This window comes from Marmota flaviventris, chromosome 6 (genome assembly GCF_047511675.1).
Source record: "Marmota flaviventris isolate mMarFla1 chromosome 6, mMarFla1.hap1, whole genome shotgun sequence".
In the NCBI taxonomy this organism is placed as follows: Eukaryota; Metazoa; Chordata; class Mammalia; order Rodentia; family Sciuridae; genus Marmota; species Marmota flaviventris.
This window is the reverse complement of record NC_092503.1, coordinates 100,060,943-100,088,569: the sequence shown is the minus strand read 5'-3', so window position 1 is coordinate 100,088,569 and position 27,627 is coordinate 100,060,943. Positions and strand designations below refer to the sequence as shown.

Genomic DNA, 27,627 nt, shown 5'->3' with positions numbered 1-27,627 from the left:
AACTTGGAATGAATACTATCTGGTCTTATTAACAATTAAAATGATAATACCTTTATGTTTTCAGGCTTTTAAATCACTTGCTTTCATGTTTATTAACTCATAATTTATCAGATAATATATGAGTGATTATTTCTCATAACAGTTTTAAGTAGTTTTTTTTTTTTTTTACCCTACATAAAGGAATGATTTTTTAATTGAAATTTGTATTTTATTTTCTGTTTACTCTATCAGTTTTAGAAGGGAATCCTTTTTGGAAGGGATTCTTTTTCTCCATGTTATGATGGCTTTTGTAAATGTTTATTATTTTCTTTCACTGCTACCAGTTTAAATTCATTTCATTCATATAATTCAAAACCACAGTATGCTTTCTTAATAAAAAGCAACCTCAAAAAAAGAGAACCAATATTGCTATTTATCAAAATACCCTTGGATGGAATCATATTCTATTGATAACAGCTTATTCCATAAATTCTCTATATTTCATGAATTGCTTTTAAGTGCCAGGGAAATAAATGAGATAGGCTTATTAAATATTAGTATACAGGTAAGATCTCATTTTAATGAGCTCGAAGGACAGAAAATGTCATAACAATGAAAGCATATTTCTTCCAAAATATCCCAATATATTGAAAAATATGTCAAACTTTATTAAGAATATTTCCTGCTACATATACAGGTATTCAAACAAAGGTCATCTTCTCCAATTTAGCCAGCTCACACATTTTTCTCTTGTTGCTATGCTTGAAAATGTTGCTATGCTGGAGTGTTTCAGACGCAAAGTACACTAATGCAGTCATAGATCTTAGGTGACTAAAATCCACCTCCACAGATCTGCCTCCATAGGATTAGGGTAGAGGTTTGATGAATAACACGAAGAACTGTGTACAGTTTAAGCAAGAAATTCCAGTATGTGAACCAGTCTCATTGTTCAGAAATTTTTCTGAAGTGTGTATGTATGTGAAAGGACTTGACAGGGGAATGGAAGAAAACTATCTGGGCTCTGCTAAATGAGGAGGAAGAGCAGAGTTTGTATGTAAAACACTTTAGGCCTCCTCTCTTTTTCCTATGGTGTTAGACTATCAAACATGAGTTGCAAGGAAAAGCATCTCAAGAAAATGGCCAAAGAAATTGGTTGTACTTTGTGTGCATCTGACATTATGGAAGATGAAGATGGTTTCATCCAAGCTAGCTTGGTACAGGTGGTGGCCTTGTGTAGTAATTTATTTTTTAATGAATTTTAAATCCTTACTTTTTCCCCTTAGTCCTTAACTCTTTTAGTTCTTACATAACCTTACTCTATATTTTCTTGAAGTCAGAAAATTTATTTCCATAATTTTGACTGTTCTTTTAGTTTTTAAGTCTTAAAAAATTGTGCTTCTATTTGTTTTTGATTGGTAATAATTAATATTGATAACAATTAATATTTGTGGGGTACAATGTGAGGTTCGATCTATTTATACATTATACAAAGATTCAATCAAGCTAACTAGCAAACCTATCACCTCATCAATTTATCACTTTTTATGATAATAATGTTTAAAACATATTTTAGTAATTTTGAAGCATTATTATTCATTGTGGCTACAATGCAGTGCAATAATTCATTGAACTTGTTCCTTCAGCCCAACTAAAACTCTGTACATCTTTCTTTCTCTCAAGCTCAATATCTTCTTTTCTTTCCCCTTCTTCCCATCACCTTCCCTGTCCCCAGCCTCTGTTAATCACATCCCCTGCCCAGTACACCTTATTACATAAGGTCATGAAGAAAAATGTTAAACAGTAACCTAATGTAAAGACAGAAGTTCCTCCAAGTTATGGCATTCAGATTGACAGCAGCAAAAGAAATTAGAACTAGTGGGAAAGTATCTTCCAAAGATGGAAAGATATCATTAGCTAGAATTCTGTGTCCTATTGAACTCTAATGGGAGAATAAAATAAACTAAAAACATTTTCAGATAAAAAATGAAAGACAGTAAAATCTGAGAAAAATTATCAATGAATTTATTTCAGTAAGAAGGGAACTAAGGTGGTGAGAGAAGTGGGAAGTTAGCAATCAATGAACATCAAGTTTTTACTTGTGCAACTGAAAAAAGTTCTTGTGATCTGCTGTACAATAGTGTACCTATAGTCAACAGTACTGTATCATTAAAATTTTATTAAGAGGGTAGGTCTTTAGCTTAATGTTCTTATTAAAATAGAATTTTTTTTTAAACTAAGGAAATTAAATTCAGATGAAGAATAAAATACAGAAATCAATGATGAAGAAACAATATTAATATGCTGTTTAATAGTTTAAAACCAAATCATTTCCATTCTGAAGTCATGAAACTTAAGTTTCCTTTTTATGTAAAGAAAATTTAAGGAAAAAATATTTACAAAATTTGTATAAATGTCAACAATGTTCATATGTGTAAGTAAAATATAAAATGAAAAAAATTAAATAGTAGGTAAACTTGAAGAATTTTTGATGGCGTGTGATATTACTTACATTAAGAGGGAAAAGCAGCATATTAAATACCATATTCACTCTGAATAAAATGTATAGAAAAATATTGTAGGCGATGTACCAAATTGTTAAAAATCATTTCTTGTTAGCATGCTTTTATTTTTTCTTTATACTTTTTAAAGGCCTACATTACTTTAATAATAAATACCTTCAAATATTTAAAATATAGATATATTATTTTACTAAGATATACTGTTTGTTTTGCAGGCAAATCTCTCATCACCATCCTCTACAGTGTCTGAGAGTCAACTGGTATGTATTTTCTTACAAAGTCATAGACCTACTTCTAAAAATTTTGATTTCTCAAGACAATTTTATCTGAGGGAAAATGAATTGAGGATAAATTTACTGTATATAAGTTTGTTGACGTACTTGTCTATTAAAAATTTACTGATGCTTTAGTAAATCCCCATGGTGGTTGTTTGGTCAGCAGACAAACTTACATAAAATCATACATAGACCTACTTGCCAGTGAATTATATTTAAATTGTAGTGTTAGAAGGAGTTGGGTTGGAGAAAAAACACTACTGGAATTTACAGAAGAGAGTTCACCTCTTCATGAGGGAAATCCTGAAGGACTTGAGGAGAAGGTCACAATTGAATGCATAGGGTAATTTTTGGGTTTGTAGAAATGAGAGACAAAATTTCACACAGGAGGATTAGTATGTGGATGGTCTAGCCCAGTGTTGAGCAAAGCAAATACAATGTGACTTGATAAGTGTAAACCATGTAAGCAATTTAAAATTTTCTAGTAGTTGTATTAAAAAATAAAAAGATAACATCAATTTCAATGATATATTTATTTAATGCAAGATAAATTTTTGCATGGTGAGGGAAGTCTGTCTTTGAAATCTGTGTATTTTACATATGTAAAGAATCTCAAACTAGTCACATTTTAAGACCTTCACAGCAGTGGCTGCATCAGGCAAAACAGATCTAAACTCTAGAATCTATTATTTGTTATAAAAATTAGATTAAAGAGGAGAATTATCTCTTTTTTAGTGTTTTCCATTTCTTATTCTTATAGTGATGAGCCAATTAAAATTATGGAATAAGTTTCCTAGATTATCATTCATTAAAGATTATCTTTACATTTTCAAATTTTTATTGTCTAAAATATTATATGTTCCTGAACAATAGATACCTTCAGTAAAATTAATGAAAATTTCTAATAAAGCAGTTTAATACTGACTTTTTCCCTTTTTCAAGCAATTCTTTTGGTGTCCTGCCAAAAAGGCAATATTTTTTATTTGTAAATTGAGAAATCTTAAAAAGTATAGACTGATTCTGAAAATAGCATTTGTTTGTGTAATGTTGGTATCATTTGGGGGAACAGAGGGAAACAATAAGGTATACTTGAAAGAATGATAGATTGGGTATCAGAAAACCCAACTGATACTTCTGCTCTAACCCTAACTACGGTGCTGACATTGGGTAAGTCACAAGAAATCAGAGTCTGGGTTTCAATTTTCTAGCTGAACCTGAGAGCATTCAGTTATGTCCTTTCCAGCCCTTCCAGGACTGTGATGAGAATCTATGGTTACTAACACAGCAAATGAAGTAGTTGCTATGGTAACAAGCACTGCAGTAGCATAATGAAGTTGAATAGCTCCCACTTTAGTATGGAAATATTACTAATTTTTAAAATAATGACATTTGTTGCTTGAGAGTAATGTATGGGAATCGAGAACATTTTGGACATTTTTTTATTAAATTCTATTCAGCAAAGTATAATAGAGACAAGATGGTTGGTGAAATAAATGCGTATGTATTAATACATGTAAATTCTTAGCTTAATACTTTAAGAAATTATTTCAAAGGAGCAAATATGTATATATTTATATATATATATATATATATATATATATACATATGTGTATATACATGATGATTTTGAGACATAGTGAAAACAACTCCTTGTGAATTAAAAACAAATTATTTTTTTTTTCTTAATAAAATATTCCTGCACTTATGTTCTCAGGGAGGTGGGGCAGGGATAAAATGTTTTTGCTTTAACTTACTTTAATGATTTTTTTGCATTTACTTTAAACATTTTCTCTAATGAGTTCAAGGCAATTCTTAACCAAGTTTTAAATTAAATTTTAATCTCAAAATGTCCATGAGATATAGGTAGGTTTCTGAAGGAATTACTATCACTCTCTTCGATTGATATAATCATTTATTTCAATTATTTATCACTTTGATTTCTATATCATGACATTAAACCTGTATTCACACTTTTTGGAAATAAGATGTATCAGAGTGGAAATCATTGAATGCAATATTGTACATTACTCTTAAGTAATATAATTTATGAAGCTTTAATGGTTTTCATTTTTTATAAATGAGTTTTCAGTATTTGCCATCATGAATGATGTTCAGGATTAAGTTCAAGATAACATGAATAAAAAGAGATGTCTTTGAAAAATAAAACTATGAGGCTAGGGATGTGGCTCAAGCGGTAATGCGCTCACCTGGCGTGCGCGGAGCGCTGGAATCGATCCTCAGCACCACATAAAAATAAAATAAAAAAAGATGTTGTGTCCACCGAAAACTATAGCTATACGTATCTTTTCTATATGTATGTATAGTATGATATATAGTATGTTTGTATAGCACATAAAACAAAATTATTAGAAATGTATTATATAATAGAGTTAAATTACATAAGTAAATATAGTGATTTTATATAAAATAGGCAGTTTATATTAAAATTATGTCTTCTATTTTAGGGGAGAAGCATAGTAAATTGGCTGGAGTGAAAGTATTTAAAATCAATATCATATCACAAGCTCAATACAAATCTCAAATTATTTTTGAGATTTGGCTTTTTAAAGATGCAGTATATCATTTATTTCATGAGTTTTTATTTTTCAACTTGGCTTATCTATTTGCTTGCTTTTATTGCAACTGTGTCAATTCAATATTGGAAGGGAATAGGTCCAGGACCCTAACTCTCAAAATATTTTCAATGTGAGTTTGAAGAGGAGCACTTGCCTATCATGTGTGAGGCATAGGTTTAATCCCCAGTATGGAAAAAAAAAAAATCACTGTTTACTCTGGAAGCCAGATGATTTAGTATCAGGCTCTGGAGACAATTTCAGGGACCATTATGAATCTGGTTCACCAGTCTTAATTGTTCTTCTCTTAAACATCAATGTCATAGATCACATCTGGAAAGAAATTTCCCACCTACAATCTAGAGGTTGGAATTACCACTCTGTCAACCTCAATGGGTTATTGTCAGTCTTACACTTCACAATATGTGAAGTTATCAATATAGTCCTGTAGACAAGGAGGGTGTTATTATTGCACCTGAACTCTCTGAATTATGAAGAGGTAATATGAACAATCCTTTGACAAGAAAGAAATGGGGACTCCCATAGTTTGAACAGATCATCCAGGGTCACAGTGTTAGTGCTCATCTTTGTTCTGTGTGACTTTCAAAGAGAAAGCAATATTGTTAATTTTAAACAATTCAAGGAGAATAAGAAAATACTGATGAGGAAGTTGGAAAATTGGGCCTTTGTGGAAGTATTACCTTTATTGAACACCTCCCATGTCTAGCTCTGCTTGCTGTTTTTGCATTGCATGAAACATATGATTAGTTAATGAAAAGGGGAAGTCTGAGGTCTGGCATCTATGGACAGTGTAGTTCTAGTATGTTAAAAAGAGTAAGATGAAAGGGAAGATCTAGGCTGTAGATAAAGCTTTTCTAATTCCCAAACAGAATCATCAAACTATTAAGAAAGGATGGTGAGGTCTCTTTTCTCTGCCCAAGAAGTCAAGTTAGGTTGGACAAGATGGGTAAGTTCTGGTCTTCCTTAGCAACAGGGGAGCCCAGTTTAGATGACATTTGGCTTTTGCTTTTGAAATTTCATGCCATTATGAATGTTCATTATTGTCCTGGATAGAATACTGAATGTAGAGAGTAAACAACAGTAGATATGAAAAAATAAGCGACATGGCTATATACAGGTAAAAGCAAAATGCAACTTACTGGAACATTATAAAGAAGAGTACTTCAACTCACAGAGACTTTGTCCCTAGTTCTGAATGCCAGCTGATGTGTCCTGCTGTACTGAAGTATGAGTCATTCTTCTGAGAGTCCTTAAAATCTCTGTTGTTTAGAATATTCCACCCTGAAAGCTTTTGTGTAGAGCTGATGTCTTCTTCAAGCTCAAAGGCAGTTTCTCCTTGACCACTTTTCCCCTGACATGACACACTTGAGAGCAACCTCATTTCTCATGTACGCCTCCTCAGGGTTGAGTCATGCCATTGTCTTTTCTTTAATCACTGAAATATTTCAATTAGGCCAGTCTGTTTTGTTGTATATTCCACAAAATGTTTCTTGAGCTCATAATTATTGAAATCCTTGTATGTTTATTTTTATACACTCACTATAGGGTAATTGTAAAACTTTTTCGAAAAAAAGAAACACACTGAGTAGTCACTTTCCTTTAGATTATTTACAGTCAACACTCCATATTTATAAATGTAATGTGTGTATATGTATATATGTGTATGTATATGTGTATATATATACACACACAGACACATATTTTTGTCTTATAAGTTTCTTTTTTGATTTTATTTCTTTATAAAGCTCTGTCATGTATATTAGCTCATTGGATTCCCGTAGTCACCTTGTGGTTTTTTTGGCAAAAAGTATTTTCATTAGTCTGACAAAAAAAAAAAAAAAACCCTGAAGTGCAGATGTTTACATACCATGTCAATAATCTCATGATAATGGATGGCATAAAAATCTTATTATTTTTTTCAGTCTTGGGAGCTTTACTGTACACCATAGAATTTTGAGATATTTGAGGTATTTTTTTAATGGATAAAAAGCTTAAGTATTTGCTTCAAGCATATACTATTATTAATTTTAAAATAATTAGAGCCAATAAGTATTTATTAATTAAATGAGTGAGTCAGTGAAATAATTTGGTCTTGCTTTTGTCTCCAGCCTTGTGTGATAGAATGCTTTTGAGTTTGTACAAGCTTTTTGCCATGGGAATTCTAAAGAAAAAAATGACATTGGAGAATGAAGAGAAGACACAGAAGCAAATGGATAAAAGAGACAACCAGGGCACTTTCACAAACTCTGATCCATCGAATGAGTAGAATTTCTATCCAGGCTCAAAGAACTTGCTGGATGCAGTTGTGTCACTTTCTTACTATTTCATTACATATCTTATCTTTCCAAAGGGAAAGCTGGGGTAAAAACAACAACAACAACAAAAAACAAACAAACAAAAAACAAAAACCAAAAAAAACAAATCTTGAATGCTGGCCCTACCTTTTTTCTCTCTTTTTACCCTATCACATCACCTTAGAGCTTACTGCTGTAATCATAGGCAATTAAAAACATCAGCCCACTAGTTGAAGTTACTAATTTAAGAAAAATGTTGCTCTAAGAAGCCATTATTTTAAAATATTGATGGTGAATTTACCAGATCAGTGCTGGCAGTCAGTCTTTTACTCTGGTCTCCAGTCAGAGGTAGTACCAGTTTACCATCATAGAATTATGATTATAAGTTCCCAAGAATGAGAAAAAAAATATCTACTTTTACAGTACCCTTAGTAGCAGTGTTCAATGTAAGTGTATATATGATGGATCATGAACACAAGCAAACAGTAGGCTTATACTAGTGTTCTGTAGCTCATTAAAACCTGCTCCTGAGCCCCAGAACTGTACTCAGTCTAGCTCTTAGGCTTTTTCTCCTAACAATAGAGTCATATGTGATCTCTGCAACCCCACTCCACTCTTCAGTCTTGAATTCCTCCACAAATATACATCATTGTCTTTTGGAACTGAGTTTTGTTGCTTACTATCTGTGAACAGAAGGAGGATGACAAAAGTTTCTTTTCTTAAATGGGATTAAAATCTTGTCAGGTCTGGCTTTGACTTTCTCTGTCTCTCAGAGATGATGACTTCAGTCTTCCACACTTATCTCTGAAGAAGAAGCACACCAACTCACTTTCCTTCTCTGGTCTTTATTTGTGAAGGGCCATGAGGATCTTCTATATTGCCAAGACTTTCTTCCTGGGTTTTACTGTAATCAGAAAGTCAATAAATGCAGGAAAAATAATGGGACACTCCAAGTTGTCAATCTGTAACTCTTACAGCCTTCTTATTAGATAATAACCAGTGTACTAGGCTTCTGCCTATCCATTAATTTATTTATTCTGCAAATATTTATGAAGATCTACTAGGTGCCAGGTATGATCCTAGGTATTAGGGCTTTGAAAGTGAATAAAACAAAGATTTGTGACAATGAGTACAAAAACTATCTGTCAGATGGTGGCAAAGGCTCTAGGAAAAAAAAAAAAAAAAAACAGGCATGTAAAGGCGTGGGGGATTGCTATTTTATATGCATCACTGGGAAAGACCTGCTCAATAAGGTGAAGAGACTGAAGAGGAGAGAAAGGGAGACCTGGAAATGAATAAAAATGTTCCAGACACAGGGAAGAACAAGCACAAAGTCCAGGCGAAGGGAGTATCACAGTGTGTGAGCTACAGTGAAGAGAAGGAGAGACAACAGGGAGCTGGTAGGACCTCAGGCTGGAAACGGAGGGGCTGGTTGTGGACAGGAACAATCAGGTTATATGGCACCTTGTAGGTATTGCAAGGGTTTTGGACTTCACTCTGAGTGATAAGGAGAAGCCTGGGGGAGTTTGAGAATTCAGGTTACATGGTTTGACCTGGAATTAAGTACATCATTTAAGAGATGAATGACATGATGTGATCCATACTATAGTCATTCTGTGATTTATTCAACTAGGTTGTAAAGCCTTTGAGAACAAGAGTTGAATCTTATTCATCTCAGTAGATATTATAGTTTACGACATAGACTAGGTCTCAATTGCAAAATGACACTGGAGAGCATCTGACATAGATGTGCTTCAGAGTTGCAAATCAATTCCTTTGTCTTGGAGGCACTTCAAAAATGATTATGCCCAGTGTGAATCAGTTCTCAGTAAGTTCATCACAATGAACTGGTATCATTCATTGGAAGAATACTATTGTTTTTTTCTGTGCCCTATTTATTAACTATGAGAGTAGGTTCTTTAAAAAAAATCCTCTTAAGCTGGAAAGAAAATTATGGAATAACTTTCCTGACATGATTAAACAGAACATTACGTCATGACTCTAGTTCTTCTACAAACGCTAAAGCAGATGAAAATGAAAAATGGCTATTTGGGGGATAGTTAAGTTGTAATAATACTGGGCAATGACAATCTTATAGTAACTCTGTTTTATAGACTCTTCTAACTTGATCAATCTAATTTTCTTCATATTCATATGGATACAAATTTAACAAATCAGATTTGCCAAAATCCAAGTAGCACTTCAAGAGAACGTCTACTAGAAGTTCAAACAGGTAATTATGCAAAGAATGCAGTGTAGATTAGAAATTAATAAAGGGCAGTTTATTCTAAAGCCTTCCTTTCTGTCTGGAGGCAGAAGACCAAAGAAATAGAGTCTTTAGGATGGTAACCCAGGAAAGATCTATATCTTGGTAAACAGCACATTTTAATGGTATGAACTCCAATACAAGGCCTTTTAATTTTTAATGTGCACACGAATCACTTAGGAATTTATTAAAATGCATATTCTCATTCAGTTGGTCTAGAATGAGACCTGGGGATTTGACACTGCTGGCCTACAGACCCCATTTTGAGTGGAAAGCTACTAGCAGACAGCTATTTTTTTGGAAAGAAGCATTAGTTTACTGTGTGTTGCAATTTAGGCTTTAGCAAATATACATTACATGACCATTTGACACTGAGGAACAAGGTATTAGGAAGAACAGAAAGGAAGCTAATATTCCAAAAGAGCCTCATGTGTGCCAGCAACTGAACCAGTTTTTTCATAGTCCTATTTTATAAACTTTCTAAAATGTGCTTTGAGACCGTTATGGATTTGAATATGTAGAAATAAACCATATGCAATAATTCTATATGGTATGATCCCTGAGGGAGCAAGACAATAAGGAATAAAATGTGTCACTATCCATTATTAAAAGGCAAAATCATGGAGTAGAATTATAACCCTTTAGCAGTAAGTCTAGACATGTCAAATGGCTTTCCTAAGGTCATATAGTCTATTAACTGCATTTTAAAACCTGACATCTGGTCTTTGATACTCTCTCCCTACCAATATCATGCTACTGCTTGGGAATAGATTAAATTTTGATGTCTTGGCCACATGTTAATAGTCTTTATAGGTGGAGTAGGTTGTGTGTGTGCATGTATATGAATAAAAGCAGGCAGGTAAATGAACGGATGAATGAATTTGTATATTCATAAGGACTTAAAATTTTCAGGGTCCACAGTGCTCTATAAATATTTAGGAAGTCTGGTAAAAAGAAAATTAAAATGACGTAGAAAGAGGCAACAATGGCTACAATCAAGGATATGGCAGTTGGCAGTGAAAATAAGCAGAAGCAATGAATTTAAAAGGAACCAAAAGTATAAAAATACGAGGCTTTGCTATTTGAACAACAGAAGTTTTAAAGAGCTGCCTATCTCAAAATGGGCCAAGTTTCTATCTCTACTATTCTCTTTCTCTCTCCCCACTTTGGAATAATTAAAATCACAAGTTTGACAATCAAACCAGACCTTGCTTTAAACCTTGACTTTACATATTAACAACATGACTTTGACATCTGACTTACGGTCTTTAACTTCACACAGAGTTTATAAGGATTAATAAGCATGTAGAACAAGAGCAACGTGCAGAGGCTTCTATGAGCATGATTTGCTGTGTACTGTGCTTTGTGGAGGATGCATGATTCAATTTCTAACGAGAGAGAGAGAGAGAGAGAGAGAGAGAGAGAGAGAAGAGAGTTGAGCTTGGAATTTATAGTAAAAGGTCATATGAAGGGAAGCATAAACAAAGTCAAAGGCAAACTATATCTAGTCTTCTTTTGTCTTGAGCTGACTTCCATGACTATGAAATACTAATCACGATACCAATGAGTTAAGGTGCAGAAGCAAAACAAGACTAAGAAAAGAGGCAATAATAGAACTCAATAATCAGGGCAACTGTATGAAGAACAATGTAGGATGAGGAAGGTCCACAGACTTCAGTCAGACTAAATGTGGGGCACAGATTCCAAGAAAAGAGCATGTGGAAAATCTGGTCGTGGAAATAGGGCATGATCTTTGATGGCAGACAATCATCAAATCCAGGAAACTCATAGGAACCAAGGAACATAAAAACTAGCAGAAAAACAAATACAAAGCATTCATAATGGGTTCTGATATCTAACCAATCCCAACAGTCTCTTTCTGATCTCATTCTGGAGGGTGCTGATCACAAGTCAGATGATCTGAGTGAAAGGCTCCCAGGCAATATAAATCAAAACATTTGTCTTCTAGCAAGACAGGGACCAGGCAGTCATGTTTTTCTGACAGGGAGATCCTTTGACCATGTCAAGTGCTGCTGCTGGCCAGATTTCTTCTCTCTGCACACTGATACTGACCTGAAATCCTAGTGTTCCGTGTTGGTTTTAGATCCTTGCAGGCCCTGGGAGGTAGAAATGCACTTATTTTCTGTGTTGATTTCACAAAGAAATATAAGAGAAGGAGAAGTTTCAGGAGTAGGAGTAGAAGGAGGCAAAAATTAATCAGAAAATCAAATGGAAAAGGGAGGCAGGAAGTCTGTACGGCTGAAGATTGTGGCCCAGATATCTGGCATCTTCTTATCACAGGTGGCTGTACATATCAGTTATGGCCTGGGCTTTGTTTTTGTGCTACATTTATTGGAAAAATATCACTGTCATACATATACTTAACTGTGTGATTTCATGAAATATTGCATATTACTTGCTCATATGCAATATTTCCCCTTTGAGAGAAATCAAAGTTTTTAAAATAGGAGATATTCCTCAGCCAAGGAAGAAAGACACTTTTCTCAATCTGTATTTATTTCCCCAGTTAGCATATACATGAAGACAACTGGGAAAATATCAGTTGGAAAAGGTATCACAGAATGGCATTTATTCAAGGTGATTTAATGGAGAAGAGATATAGATGTAGGTCCTTAAGGCTTAACTTGTGAACATCAAAATGGACTGAGAAGAGCTAGTTTACTATTTTCCAAAAAAAGTGGCTCAACTTTTTATGGAATTCTTATTTGGGATGCTTTGGAAACTTATCAATCATTTTGTGACATTTTACAGTGTATCAAGGTTTTAGAGTCTGTGAAACATCATTTTGAAATTGCCCCAAACCAGAGCATATTCTCTCTCTCTCTCTCTCTCTCTCTCTCTCTCTCTCTCTCTCTCTCTCATATTTTGTCAAATCAACATAGGGAACAAGTTATGAATCTTGAGAGAATAACATAGAAAATAAAGCTCTTCTGATTTTCAAATTATAGAAAAAATGTTAGATATAAGAAAATGAGGGAATATAGTGTACAAATACACAAAAGTCTTAGGGAAACTCAGTATAGGAAATCTAGTTGGATACCAGGAATGTTTGAGGACTCAGTTCTGGAAGGTCTCAAGTGTCACTCTGAGCTTCTTCTTGTTGTGCTTTGCTCTAATCTTGATTTCAGTAGATCCACATTTTAAGTTGAAGTAAGGCTTTTCACAGTTCCCACACTGACATTATAGTTTCTATTTTCCAGTGATACAGGCAATTTAAATCCCTACATCACATTTTGGGGAGGAAAAATGTATTTGCTAGTCACCCCCAGGTTGTCATATATGTCTTCTGAAGGCCCTTCTCTGTGTATTGGGGGACATGGGAAATAGTTTCTGGAAAACGAAAGTTGTAATAGACTTGGTGGTTGTTCCAAGGTCATGTATCCTGTCATGCCTGGAATGAAAACTGGCAGAGAAGGATCTCAATAAATATTTATCAAATGAAATATTGGTTGAACAAATGTACTGCCAAGGGAAGAATAACATGTTTGGTTTGATAAATGAAGAGAATTTGCATTTTGAATGTCGTAACAGATTGTGTGTGTGTCTGTGTGTGTGTGTGTGTGTGTGTAGTGCTGGGAATCAAACCCAGGGCCTCATACTGCTAGGCAAGTGCTATAGTGCTGAGCCACTACCACAGTCTGAGAGTAGGTCTTTACAATTTGAATGCTGTCACAATCAAGCAACTAATTGATTATGATTAGTTAATAATCATAATTAACTTCCAACTAAAGCTACATTAGTTAAAACCATTTGCTTTCCAGGCTGCTTATAATATATTTGTAAACTTATATTTTTAATATTATATTTGTAAATATTTTTAAAATTATATTTTTTGTGACTTTAACAGTATTTATTTCTCTATTTTTTTAAAAATTTATCATTCATGAAGACTAAGCCTGGAGTAATTCGCCCAGTACCTGTAAAATCCAAAATATTACTGAAAAAAGAAGAGGAAGTCTATGAACCCAACCCTTTCAGTAAATACTTGGAAGATAACAGTGACCTCTTTTCTGAACAGGTGAGCATAAACTTGAGAAAATGTTTGATATTTTGATAAATTACTACATAAAACATAAATGTCTTTATCATCATACTTTGTGGAAGAAATGTGCATTTAATTAGAGTATCCTTGGTAAGAAAAAAAATCATTTTTTAAAAAATAAATAGAAATTCTTATGTAATTCCAGGATATATTATGAAGCATCTCCATTTTTTTTTCTGTGAAAATTTCTATGTAGAGCTGGTATTGTTTGTGAGACCAAGATATTAATATCTATGAAAACATCAAATCACTGGTTGGGTGGGTCATACAGGTGGTGCATTCTTATATCTAAGGTACTGCTTCCTTCTGAAGAGACAAATGCAGTATTTTACATTTGATATATTACAGTAGATAATAGTTTGGGTTCGTATTAGATTGGTAGAAATGATGCAGTCTGCTATATCATGTGGAACTAGTTCCAGGATGGGAGCTCCAGTCATCTTAATGCTTCGCTGTCATTTTGTTTGTGTGCAAAAAATTATATTACCATTGTGTATGCTGTATGTTGGAGAGGGATAATTGAAAGTTGTCACTGGGGGCTTTATAAGATATTTAGGAATGTACTATGTGCCACATAAAGCTTCATAAATGATAGCAAAGAGAAACTTTACATCATTGTCTTATTAAAATGCAAGCAAAGGACATGGGCTCTACCTTGTGTATCGTTAGCATTATTAAGTAGATGAACAATGTAAGTTTCTGGATATAACCACAACATGTAAAATGATCACATTTAAAATTTGTAACTAAATAGATTTATAAAGGAATATAAACTCTTATTTAAAAATAATGATTAACAGGGTTGTTAAAAATATAAGTTACTGTCATATCTGTGAAATTTAAGGAAGATTTTATCTGCTACATTATCAGCTCTATTACTCTGGACAAATTGTTTCATCTTTCTTGGTTATAGTGTCTTAATGTTTAAAAGAAATTCTCAGATCAGGTACTTTTAAAGATTGTTTAAATTCTAAAATCTGGATTACTTTAAGTCTATGATCAACCATAGATGGACCTGAAATTCTTTGCAGCCTTGAAAAAGTTAATTTTAAATATTTTTTCATGATTCACCATTGGTTTTATCTATGCAATGGAGATAATGCTGGGTGCAGCAGTGCATGCCTGTAGTCTCAACAACCTGACAGGCTGAGATGGGAGGATCACTTGAGTGTAGGAGTTCCAGACCAACCAGGGCATCATAGAGTCCCTACCTAAAAACAAACAACAATAACAAACAACCAAAAAAAGAAAAGATGAAAGTATTTTCCACTTATTTATATATATTTTGTGATACTGCTGTAATTTTGATAAGTTTGAATATTTTAGAAGGCACTAATATCATTAAAATGATAATTAGGACAATTAACTTCTATTCTATGGAAAAATATGATACTCAAATAGAGAAATCTTATTGATCTATAAGTTATCTTCATTAATTCTACACATACCAGAAATGAAAATTCCTGTTAGGAAAGCATATTTCATCAACAATAAAAATATTTACAAAATATCTATTGCTTGCTTGACACTATTTTAAAAGCTTAATGTGAAGTTTTAGTATGAGATCCTTATAAAACTTATAAAAGCAATCTAGTACTTATATGAAAAACAAACTGCCCAGCAATTCAATTCCATTTATTATCCTGTAGTTTACATTCCTCAAAATATGATCTAATGTTATAAAATAATGATTTTATTCTTCTTTATAATTTAAATTTTTGCATTTAATTCAAATGAGAGTCCTTGCAGAATATCAAGTTGATCTAACTATAATTTATCAGCATTTACTAATCTTCAAGAGCAGGAAATTCTTGTCACTAGAAAGAATTGCCATTTCTTTTCATTGATTTTACTAACTCTATAACAAGTTTACATCTCTGTATATGTTGCATCATAAATCTATTATTTTCAGATATTTGTTGAATATGTCACGTATTTTGCAAATATGAAGAGGCCACAGACATAATATTATTTGTTTTCTTTAAACCAATTTATTTTTGTTTGTATTCCTATTTGAGTGTGGAATGTTGAAAGTTACATGAGATTGCAGACTGTAAAAATTGAAATAAGTCTAGCATACTACTTAAAAGTGAATTAGAAGAGTCCACTGTTCTTATTTATTGACCTTGTATGAGGGAAATGTATGATTGATCCTGGGGCCACAGGAAATTGCATATTAACTATTAACTGGCTTCTTTATATTGAGCTCCAACTACCATCTAATTGTGCCTAGAATCTATGATAGAAGGAGATACCAAAATGTAGGTACTTCAGTCTACTTAAAAAATAAATTGAGTAATAACAAGTTATCATCTCAGCATAGCTACTTCATCAGAGCTTCAATAGAAGGAAGTGTACTCAAATTCAGCTGTAGTCACCGTCATGTTCTCTTACACTGTTGCCTCAGAATAAATTGAATGGTTCCAAACTTGGTTGATCTCACCCACCCATGTAATAGAAAATTCTTTTGCCAAACATTTGGGCCAAATTGAAGCAGCTCACATTCACTAATCTGCCTTGTACTGGGGACAGTTCCACATGACAGGAGATGTTGGATGGGATTGTTAAGTCAATAAATTTTCCCTAGCAGATTTACTGCCATAAAATATGATTTCAAAACTCTCTGCTACAGAATGTCAGATGCTAAAGATGATGAGACTGGACAGAGATGTATTTATTGTAGTTCAGAAAGGTACAGCTGGGAAGCCTTTTGAACTGATTATGAGCTGAAAATTTGCCTGGGAACAGCCTCTCCATACTAAAAGCAAAGTTTGAAACCAAATGCATAACCAAGTAATTGAGACTTATTATTTAACAACTTTTACATCAAAATGGCATAAGCCAGCAAGCTTCCTTCTATAGTAGGTGGATGGATTTTTTAAATAGATACTCTTATAAATGAAGCTTGTACTTTTCTGAAATTATCTTCAAATTCGTTATTGCATCAATTTATTGTCCTTTAGAATTATTAAAAAAAATCTTTACACCCACCCTAAACAGATGAGATTTAAATGATAACGTGCTTTGAAACATGTTTCTATTGATAATTAAAGGCAGAGTTAGAAAATAGTTAATAGAACCAACTATACAAATGGGCATCAGAGTGTATAGTTTCAGAAAATCAGTTCTTTGATGGGAATGAAGACACTCAGGAGCCAAATGACTTTTAGTTTATACCATTTGTGAGTGTGTAAAATATATCCATTGCTTTCTAATCATTTAAGGTATCTGACTAGATAAAGGTAATTTCTTCACTGAAGATTTCCAATTCAATAGAAAAAGTAATGGTTAATTTCAGTTATGTAAAGTATTATGTAAAATGGTCTCTTTCTCTATAAATTAGCAAAACACCCCCATATTAGTGATATCCTTACTTTCTTAAAGCTATAGATAGCTACATAAGGAAGATTTGGGGTGGAATTAAATGTAGAATCTGAGTTTTCAGAGAAATATTTTCTTCCTTTTTTAATGAGAAAATGCTACCTAGTGTATATGACTCTTCATCTTTATTTTTAAATCAGTTTCAGTGAAGTAGTAGACATATTTTTGTATTAAAATGACCATTTACAGAATTTCCTCCACACTACTCAGAGAGAACTAAAAAGATAATTATAAGGAATTTTCTTCCTTGTAGTCTTTTCATTTGTTGTTTTCTTCTTATTTTTCTTAGACATCCAACTTAACTCCCTTCCCTACCAAATTATGTTTGACAATCAATCTTGATTTTTATGTGAATGCTTTTTATCTTTTCATGTAATAATTCATCAAATTATAACTGTGACCTTCAACTTCCTATCCTGATGTCACCCATGTGTTAATATTGCTTTTTACTCTGAATGACACTGACTTTGTCACAAACTACCACTTTTTCAACATTTATTTTTCAATCAAAATGGCTTATCCTATTTGGTCATAACTTATCTTTTATCATTGATAAAATTTTACTAAGAAATATTTTTCAGATAAAATGTTTAAATAAGCTTTATCCTTTAGAAACAATTAAGGGACTTGCTGGAGTGTTTTAAAAAGAAACTAATGCTGGTAGCAGTTGTATGCCCCTAATTGCAATGACTCAGGAGGCTAAGACAGGTGGATCGTGAGTTCAAAGCCAGCCTCAACAATTTAGCAATGCCCTAAGCAGCTTAGCCCAGATCCTGTCTCTAAATAAAATACAAACATGGCTGGGGATGTGGCTCCATGGTTAGGTGCTCCTTGGTTCAATCCCTGGTACTAAAAGAGAGAGAGAGAGAGAGAGAGAGAGAGAGAGAGAGAGAGAGAGAGAGAGAGACTGACTTAATATTTCTTGTGGAAAATTTAAGAACAGAAATTTGGCTTCTCTAAGTTTAACTATGCTGTTTTGTTCATTCAAGAAATGTAGGACTTAGAATTTCTTTACTTTTTCCTTTCTTCCATCCTTCAATCCTTCCTTCCCTCCTTCTCCTCCTTTGTTTCCTCCCTTTATATGTGTGAGGTAATAGAAAATTCATCATCAACAAGTTATACACTATATGTAATAAATAATTTATCAACAATACAATAAAATAATGTGTTTATTTGTATATATTTTTAAAATTCTCCTTTTGAAACAATATTTGCTTTCTCTTCCAGGATATAATTAGCTAGGCTTACTTCTTTATACTTAAACTTTCATCTTTTTTTTCTTTTTGACATTAACTTTCTCTTGAACTGTGTACTCATCAAAATTGGAAGGTCACACCTAAAGTATTGCAATCTTCCTTTGCAGTTGCCCACAATAAGGGATCTCTCTCTTTTTTTTTACTGTCTTTCCCTAACTTATGTAGGGGTAAGAATCTCCGAGAATTTTACTTGCTTTAAAAAAAGCAAACACTCAACGAAGACCTATTTGCCATTTCTATCACAATGATATTTAAAGCATAGTTGCTTAACAGCTAGTTGGTGGATATGTAGCATCATACCACTTGATAGCTCCTCAATCCACTGGGAAACAGTGAGAATTTTAAAGTTTCATGCCAAGTGTATCCTTCTGGACTTCTTTAACTCCAGACTCCCTGCACATCTTCATTCATATTTAGGACATCTCATGTAGAGTAAACCCTGGTTTTGAAATAAAAACTCATTCAAATAGCAATTATAAAGGTTGCATCAGTTTTATTCTAAAAATATGAAACAGAATTTCAAAATAGAGTGCATTACTCTGTAAAAATAATTTAAAGTAATATACAAAATAAATGTTATTGAAAGACTAGAAAGTTAAAGAGTTTTATTTCTTGGTAAGAAAAAAGATGTATTCTATATTTTTCTTCAGAGAAATCTCTACTTCAAAACTTCCCCTTGAACTTCAAGTCAAGTTGGATCTGTGAATAGATAGTACATAGGCAAAAACTGCATGCCTCTGGCATGGTTTCCTCTATCAGTATATAAGATGCTTCCCTCTCATTGCGTGTAGCCACCCACTTCTTCCCTCTCTACACAGTCTCGTTTCACAACTTCTTTGGGGTGATTTTAAAGATGATTGTTAACAATCATTACATTCAGTGTACCTAGGCAATGCAATCAGCCAAAGGTCTGTGATTTTCTTTTCTCTGCTGCACATTTTCTTTGACACATGAGAATAAGAATCAAGGCAGAATGCAAAGAGGACATAATAAAATTTGGAGGCACTTTTGAATATGAGCACTAGAATTGACATGTTTGAAACATTTATAATCTCTAAACATTAGAGAGATTGTTACATATTTTAAAATGTCTGTGAGATTAGACTTTGATGAAAAATGTGAAGGTCACAACAAGACATTGAGGATGAGTTAGCTATATGAAAAGAGACGGGAACTTTCTCTTCCTTTTTGTGATACAAGAGACATAAAGCAGAAACTTTATACAGGGAAATAGTAAATCTGAATAAGAAGAGACATAAAATAATGCATAGAAATGGGGGACTAAAGCTGGTAAATAAACTTTTTGAATTTCATTTAAAAATATGAAAGAAAGCGTGGGAAGTCTAGCCTATGGAGAGTAGAAATCAGGCTAGGAAAACAGGTTGTTTAAAATAAACATATATAGGAAAATAGAAAACAGTGTTAAAAAAGAAATGTATTTTTCTCTGTCTCAAAGACTGCATGGAAAGTAAGGATTGTATTAAGTCTCTAAGTTCAAAATTGGTTATTTTTTAAGAGATGAGAGAAACTGATTGACTTTTAGCATTTTCAAAAATAGTAATCTAATATCCAAGTATGGGGATCCTAAGTGAAATTTAATCAGTTTTACCTCAGGTATCCAGATAGCAACTTCTCTCATTGATCTTTAGGTCTTTATTGTCATTTTTACCTTATTTTTCCTTGCAAATAGAAAATTTCATTTGATAAAAAAGTTAACAAATTATGCAGAAGTAGGTTGTCAGTTAACTTTACCTAGTAAAGTATGGAGGCTTAGCAGATTTTATCTGCTCAAATAAAAGCAAATACATATGACATTTATTACATTGGGTATGTTCAGAAAAATGGAGGTGTGCTTCATCATTGGAGACTCAGTTTTCCATGGTAGGCTGTTGTTTAGACTGGTCCATTGTAGACTGCTGCAGTCAGGCTAGTTTTACCTCCCCACTTCAGAAACCATGTCCAGGCAGGTCCTAATAACTTTCTTCATTTTGATGTGCAGTAGAACCACAAAGAGATTGGGGTAGCTCAGTTTTGCTGCAAGGACTTTGAAGTATCTTCTGGTCATGTCTGTGAGGTTTACTAGCTTTTTGTAAAACCTGAAGCTCATTGGTGAAATGAAGGGATTGGGCTAGAATATTGGTTCTAAATACTCCACAGTGCACATGATGGATGCCTACAACAAAGACTCCTCCAACCAGAAATGGCAATGATGTTGGAGTTGAATCCTTGACAAAGTAGTCTCTTGGTTCCACTACTATTCTAAGGAAGTCAATACTTTATCCTTGCTGCAGATTTTTCATTTACTGATTGGGTGCCTTCTTTTTGTTTCCTAAGAACTTTTCCCTATTTGATTTACATAGAGAAGGTAAGCCTCCATATATGGAAGTGCCCACATTCCAAATATTGTCCCATGTAGCCTCTTCTTATAACAATAGCCCTATTTGATAAGGGACATACATTTTCATTGATTCTGGCTATATTTGTAAAATTATGGCCTCACCGCCCTTTGTAGACATTTTCCCCTCCTTTTTATATTTCCGGAGTTGGGTTTTGGAATGACCAACTAAAATAAATAAATAAATAAAAATTCAGACAACCTGTGTAACCCTTAAAATGCATGTTTTTGGATGAAGTCATTCCTGATATTAGACCATATTGTCTTTATTTGCAAAATAAAGGTGTTTGGTACATGAGGTTGTACTAAAGTAAAGGTACCCTCTTTTCCTGAAACTCTGTTGATATCTTAATCATGGTTTTAAATATTATTAGAGCTCTTCTGGATATTTTACATCTTTTGATGATTCAAATAAGGTGGGAAGTAAGTAATACTTAGGCTATATGTTTGTAGAGATGAAAAGTCTTCATCTATTTTTAAGTCAATAATGACAAAACCCATCTCCAGATAGTTTATGGTGTGTGTGTGTGTGTGTGTGTGTGTGTGTACAGTCCAGCCCCCAATTTGTATTAACTATTTAGGTAGAAAATCTTTTCCTATTTTGGCTTTTTTTTTCTTAAAATATCAATTTCTATTCACTCCCTTTTTGTATTGAGAAATCATCAGTATAATTTATTATCACTATTTCCCTTTGAATAGCTATAATTTTGTTTTGCTTTGCCTTCTACTGAAAAGACTAGGGGAAGAGATAATTTCTTTCCAAATTTGTGTGTATGTGTATGTCTCTGTGTGTGTGTGTGTGTGTGCGTGCGTGCAAAGGACTAATAAATATATACATGAGTATGTACATATTTAACACTCTTTGTAAGAGTTCTGGTATTTGCTTCTTAAGATATTTCTTTTTCTTTTCACATGGGCAAATTTTCCAACTATTTATGCTGCAAATATCTTGAAGAAGCAGGCTAAGTAGGCAACCCAAAATTTAAATGAAGAGACTTTTCACAATGAAAACGAAGATGCCTTTGGTAATCTTTCCTGTTTTAGATTTACTGTATCTGCATTCTCTTTGTACAGAAGACATTGCACTTTGATTCACTTGTTTCATAATCACGAAAGACTCTGGGATAATCCTTGCAATAAACTTTGGGCTTTTTGCTTTTTAAAATCTCTCTCTGGAAATTGATGTGGGACTGTGTGACAAGCTCTGTATATAAAATATAATTTCATTGCAGAACATCAACCATTTCATTTAATTTCCTTGTTATGATACTAATAGTTTCAAAAGAACAAAACTCCAGTATGTTAAAAACTATAAAATGATTTTTAAAATGTAATACTTTATTAACACAGACAATGTAAATCCTGCATTTAATATACCTAAATATATAAATGTTGTAACATGAACAATTTTGTAATGCTGTAAAAAATCATAGTTTGTGTACAATATGTTCAGAATTTTAAAATAGTAAATTCAAAAATGTGTAGATGTTTTCAGAGTCAATAAGTTAGGAATTGGTGAAATTTGTGTTTAGGATGTCTCCGCTTCAACATGTTTCTCACAATAATAAAACCACAGTCTATTCCTGGTTGTTTTAACAGAGACCAGGCAGTACCTCAAGTAAGTACTGAATCACATAGGAGTTGAGAAGAGCACAAGTTAATCTTTCGATGTGCTTTTATAAAGAACATCCTATCTTCCTGCTCTGAGTCAGTGATCAGCAGGAACTGGTCAAGTAACAGATTGTTAAGCGACTTTCCCTACTTATCCACTTAGAATTTGTCTATCATTCTGAGAAATGGAAGACTTCTAAATCTCAAAAAATCTTTTACATTTGAAAAATCAAGCCAGTTTTCAAAATGTTTTACTCTCAAAATGATATTTGTCAGAGCACTGTCCCTCTTTTTTTTTTTTTTTTAAGGCATTTTTCGCAGACACTCGCAAAGCATTTTCTAGGCTGAGATTTCCATAGGAGACTAGGTACGGGAATGCTTATGAATCCTGCCATTTCTGCTAATTTGACTTGAGAATACAGTGCATAGATCCTCTCTACCTCAGGGATTATTTTAACTTTCAGGAGTCCCACCTGGGACCCAGCCCAGTTGTGCTAGTGGGGTATGGAGTCCTTTCTTGGTGACACACTGGGGCTTCTGATCTCTTTTTTTTTTTTTTCTCTAACTCTTCCACCTTCCTCTCCCCTATCTCCTGCCCTTATCCAAGCACTTTGCATGGTCTCATTCTGATCAACTATGTACTTTTTCAGGATTTTAATATCTAAGGTCCTACATTTTTGAAAGCAAAAAGTTTTGCTTCTCAAATTATTACTCTGCCGTAGGTTAACTAAATCTACTTTGAAACTCAAAATCCATTAAAAAAAAAGTTTCATTCTTCTTTGCAATTCTGCTTTAACTTATCCTGGGACCTTAAGATGGAATTAATCTTTAGCTGCCTTGATTGGTGGAAGTAACACAGAACTCAGGACTGAGGGGAAGAAAGAATTGGGCATTACTCTTCCCTGGTATGTGTTCTCTGCTATGTCACCATGGCTCATGATTGAGGTGCTGCCACCTCTCTCCACTCTCAACCCATACACCTCTACTCTTAATATTTAACCTTTGGACATTAGTGCCAGACCCTGAAATGGGCCTGAGTGATTCCCCAAGCAACATCTCTGCTCCAGTGGAGCTGGGAGTCTACTGAGTTGTGAAAATTCTAGAACTTGATCTGTGTCTCCTTCCTTCAGCCCTTACTTAACCTTCTGCACCCTTTATACTTCCTCACTCGAAATAGTCCACTTCACTTTCAGGCTGTACTCTCCGCGGCCTCTTATTAGAAAGAGAGGTGGTATATATGTTTAGTCTTTGGTTCTCTGATCCATTATGGGACGACCTTATCTCAGTTGGTACTTACTGCAGTGTTTAACTTTTCTTCTTCCTGAAAAAAAATGAGAAACATGATGACAGAATTCAGTGGAAGGAACATGGGCTCATGTGATTTGGGGGAAAAAATCTCTTTCCTCATGGAACTTCAGTTTCATCTTGCAAAACTTTGGTTACTAATTACAAGTTCTAATATCCATTCTAATGTGCATTCATGATTTTTAAAGAGTAATGTAATTTATATTTCCTAAGTTTTTTTCCAGCTTTATTGAAGTACAGTTGACAAATAAAATTACATATGTGTGATTGATACAGTGGGATGATTTTGTATAAGTATGCTTTGAATAATGATGACCACAACCAAATTAATCAACACATGGTTACTCTGTGTATGGGTAGGTGGGAAGAGTAGGAAGGGTGACAATGAGATATACTCTCTTTTCAAGTTTCAAGTAAACAATACAGTGTAATTAACTTGAGATACCATATTGCTCATTAGATATCCAGGAATCAACTATCTTTCAACTGAAAGTTTGTGCCCTTTGACCACTATCTTCCCATTTTCCCCAAATACCAGTCCAGTCCCCACACCCCATCCTGCTCTCTGTTCCTATGAGTTTGGCTTTTTTACATTATACGTATAACTGAGATTGTGAAATACTTATCCTTCTGTGACTGGTTTATTTCACTTAAAATAATGCCTCCTGAGTCCACCCCTCTTGTTGAGAATGACAGTATTTTTTTTAAGGCCGAATAATATGCCGTTTTCTTTATATCTTCATCCATTGATGGGCACTTTCGCTGTCTTGGCTGTTGGGAATAGGGCTGTGATGATTACAGAAAAAGCCCCTATGAAAAGGCATTGGACACTTTGAAAGGAAAACAATTTAAAATGTTTACTGTTATTTTCCTTAAAATCACCATAATTTTGGAAGAAAGGAGTTGATTTCCAGCTAAAAGGTCACCAAAAATATTCCTTTCCATTTCCTTTCCCTTCTATGGAAAATCATAGAAGCTTCTTTACCAGGTTACTTTCTGACTTATTTAGTTTAAATTGCTTCCCCTAACCCCAAATATATTCACATGGTCAATGAAAGATGGGAAATAAAGTATATATACAGAAAATATAAAACTCAGCCTTTTAATTCTCCATTGCTCATGTGATTGTGACATGCTTTCTTTTTCTTTTCTCAAGTTGCTCTTTCAAATATTTTCCCATGATCCATGCCATCTGCTGTGTGAAACTTGCTGTCAGACAACCATATACTCTAAGAACTACATTATCCAAACTCTATCTTGAAAATTATGCTATAATTATTCAAACTTTTTTTATAGAGGGTTCAAAATAGCTAAGCATATGCTAACTTTTTCCTACTTCACAAATTCAATATTTTTTTAGCTCAAATCAGAATTTAAAATAGATAAGTGATGCTTTAAATATGGCTGTTTTAAAAATACATATGGATTCCTCAAAATTAGGGATTATAAACAAGAATTTATGCCATATGTTAAAAATTAAGACATCTAATTTATTGCATTGATCTTAGTGCCATGTAGATAATTAGAATCTATTATTTCTTATTAATTTGTGTTTTTCTTCTGGGGGTATCTGTAAAACATGGATATATCTTTGAATAAAGGAGTCATTTGTTATAAATACTTTATAACTATTCTTCATTTCATGGACAGGGTGTTGCTTTAAGTTAAAACTGCAGCTGAAATGCTATGATTCTGATTTTCAATTGTTTTAAGTCCCAGGCAAAGAAAGCTAACAATAAATGCTAAAATGGAATAAGTGTTGCTTTACGAAAAAGGTGGGAAGATGAAAGTTAGGATGGCGTTAAAGGCTTCGGTAGTTTCACCCAGTGGTGCTCTGAGTTTGCAAAGGTGTCATGTACTCACTCACACACATAAATGTACATGGTGGCAGGAGGGGACAGCATGAGCAAAGAGAAAGACGATGCTCATCCTTTCCAAACCAGGAAAAGAGGTGACTTTAAAATGCTAGGATGGAACAAAAGAATCTCAGATATGCAGGCGTTAATGAGAAGAACCCAAAGTGCTTTAAAATGCCCTTCAATGTTGCCTTGGAAGCAGTGTTTCAAGTTCAACAGTTTGACTTTACAGTGAAGTAGGAAGAGGCTTTTTTCTAGAGGGATGAATGACTGTAGCATTAATTTTCTGATGTCTCTGTCAGTTAGTCAAAGCTAAATTAATTTATTCACTGCATATTTGCTAATTTTTCTCTAATGAACAAAGATATTATTTGCTACATAAGTTCTTGTCTTGAAGTTTTGTACAATATGGTATTAAATATAACCAACTAAAATAATTTATTCCTTTTTGAAAGTCAAACTCTTAAGTAAAGCTTAAAATTTTTGAAAATTTTATGTTTTTTTAACATACTTTTCATTGAAGAAGATGATTCTCAAGAGAATGAAAAGTGGTTTATAACTTTTTTACCAGAAATAGCTCAATTTTCTGATAGAAATATGTATAAGATGGTTTTATGATCCCTGTCCATCCCTCAAAAAGTAAAACATTAAATACTCATATATAAAATGTGAAAGCAGTGAAGAATGATATGCCTTCTCAGAAATCATGTAGAATAGCCAGGCAATGAAGGCATATGCCTGCCATTCCAGAGACTCACAAAGCTGAGGAAGGAGAACTGCAAATTCAAGGCCAGCCTTGACAACTTACTGAGACCCTATTCATCCATTGATGGATAAATAAAAATTAAAAAGACCTGGGAGTATAGCTGAGTGGTGGTTAAGTCCTTGGTACCCCTCACTCAAAAAGTAATTCTCAAAACATATGTACTAAGCTCAAGATAATTCATTAGAATGTGGGTGAGACACAGATCTGACACAATAGACATTCTGTTAATGTGTTTTTAAAGAAAATAATCTATAACAAGGGTCACAAACTATGGCCTGTGGGTAAAATCTTGTCCACAAATGTTTTTATAAATGAAGTTGTATTGAAACACAGCCATACCCATTTATTTCTGCATCATCTAAGGCTGCTTTTATACTAACAAAGGAGGATTAAGTAATTGTGACAAATGTGTTTCCAAAGCCTATAATCTTTACTAGTTGGCCCTTTATAGTAAAATTTTACCAACCCCTCACCTAAAGCAATGACAACAGAATTTAAACTTTGTCCATGTATATGGGCTTTTATGAGCGTCCTTTGGAGATCTGAGTCCTGCAAAGTAGAAACTTATGTGTATTCATACTAAGATTTCCTTGGAGTTTCAGGGCTATCCATCTTGCTGCAATGGACAGTGCATTGGAGGGCTGTTCCTTAAGCCTGTTGTGCCTTATTACAATGCAATTTAACTGTCTGATCAGCTAGATAAGTTAGTTTTCATTTTAACTATTTTAAACCAAAATAACATAAGCAGACAACTTTACAAAGGACAGCAAAACTCCTGAAAAACAACCTAGATTGAATATACCACTGATATAAACATAAATGAGAAATAGCAGATGTGACACAAGGCCTATGTAGAGAAATTTATCAGCCATAAATATATTTTAAACACTGATAATCTACTTGAATTTGGCATGAACTAGGCCAGTTTCTTGGAAATTATTAAAACTGCTTTTATATCTATTTTCACTGTGAATATTTCTATCCCTAAGTTTATAGTTGTGTTTGAGCTTTAGTTAGTTAATAATAATATGGTGATATCATAATTAGTAAAGCATTTACAATGTAAG

The 27,627-nt window shown here is 33.5% G+C and overlaps 1 protein-coding gene across 1 annotated transcript in view; it reads left to right on the top strand.

Annotated features, from left to right (window-relative positions):
• Mlip (muscular LMNA interacting protein) overlaps positions 1–27,627 on the top strand; it is a 124,100-nt gene that overhangs the window by 58,043 nt on the left and 38,430 nt on the right. The window contains exons 9-10 of the mRNA XM_071613926.1: positions 2,714–2,758; positions 13,838–13,966. Coding sequence (XP_071470027.1) covers positions 2,714–2,758; positions 13,838–13,966 — 174 coding nt within the window. The remainder of the gene's footprint in view (positions 1–2,713; positions 2,759–13,837; positions 13,967–27,627) is intronic.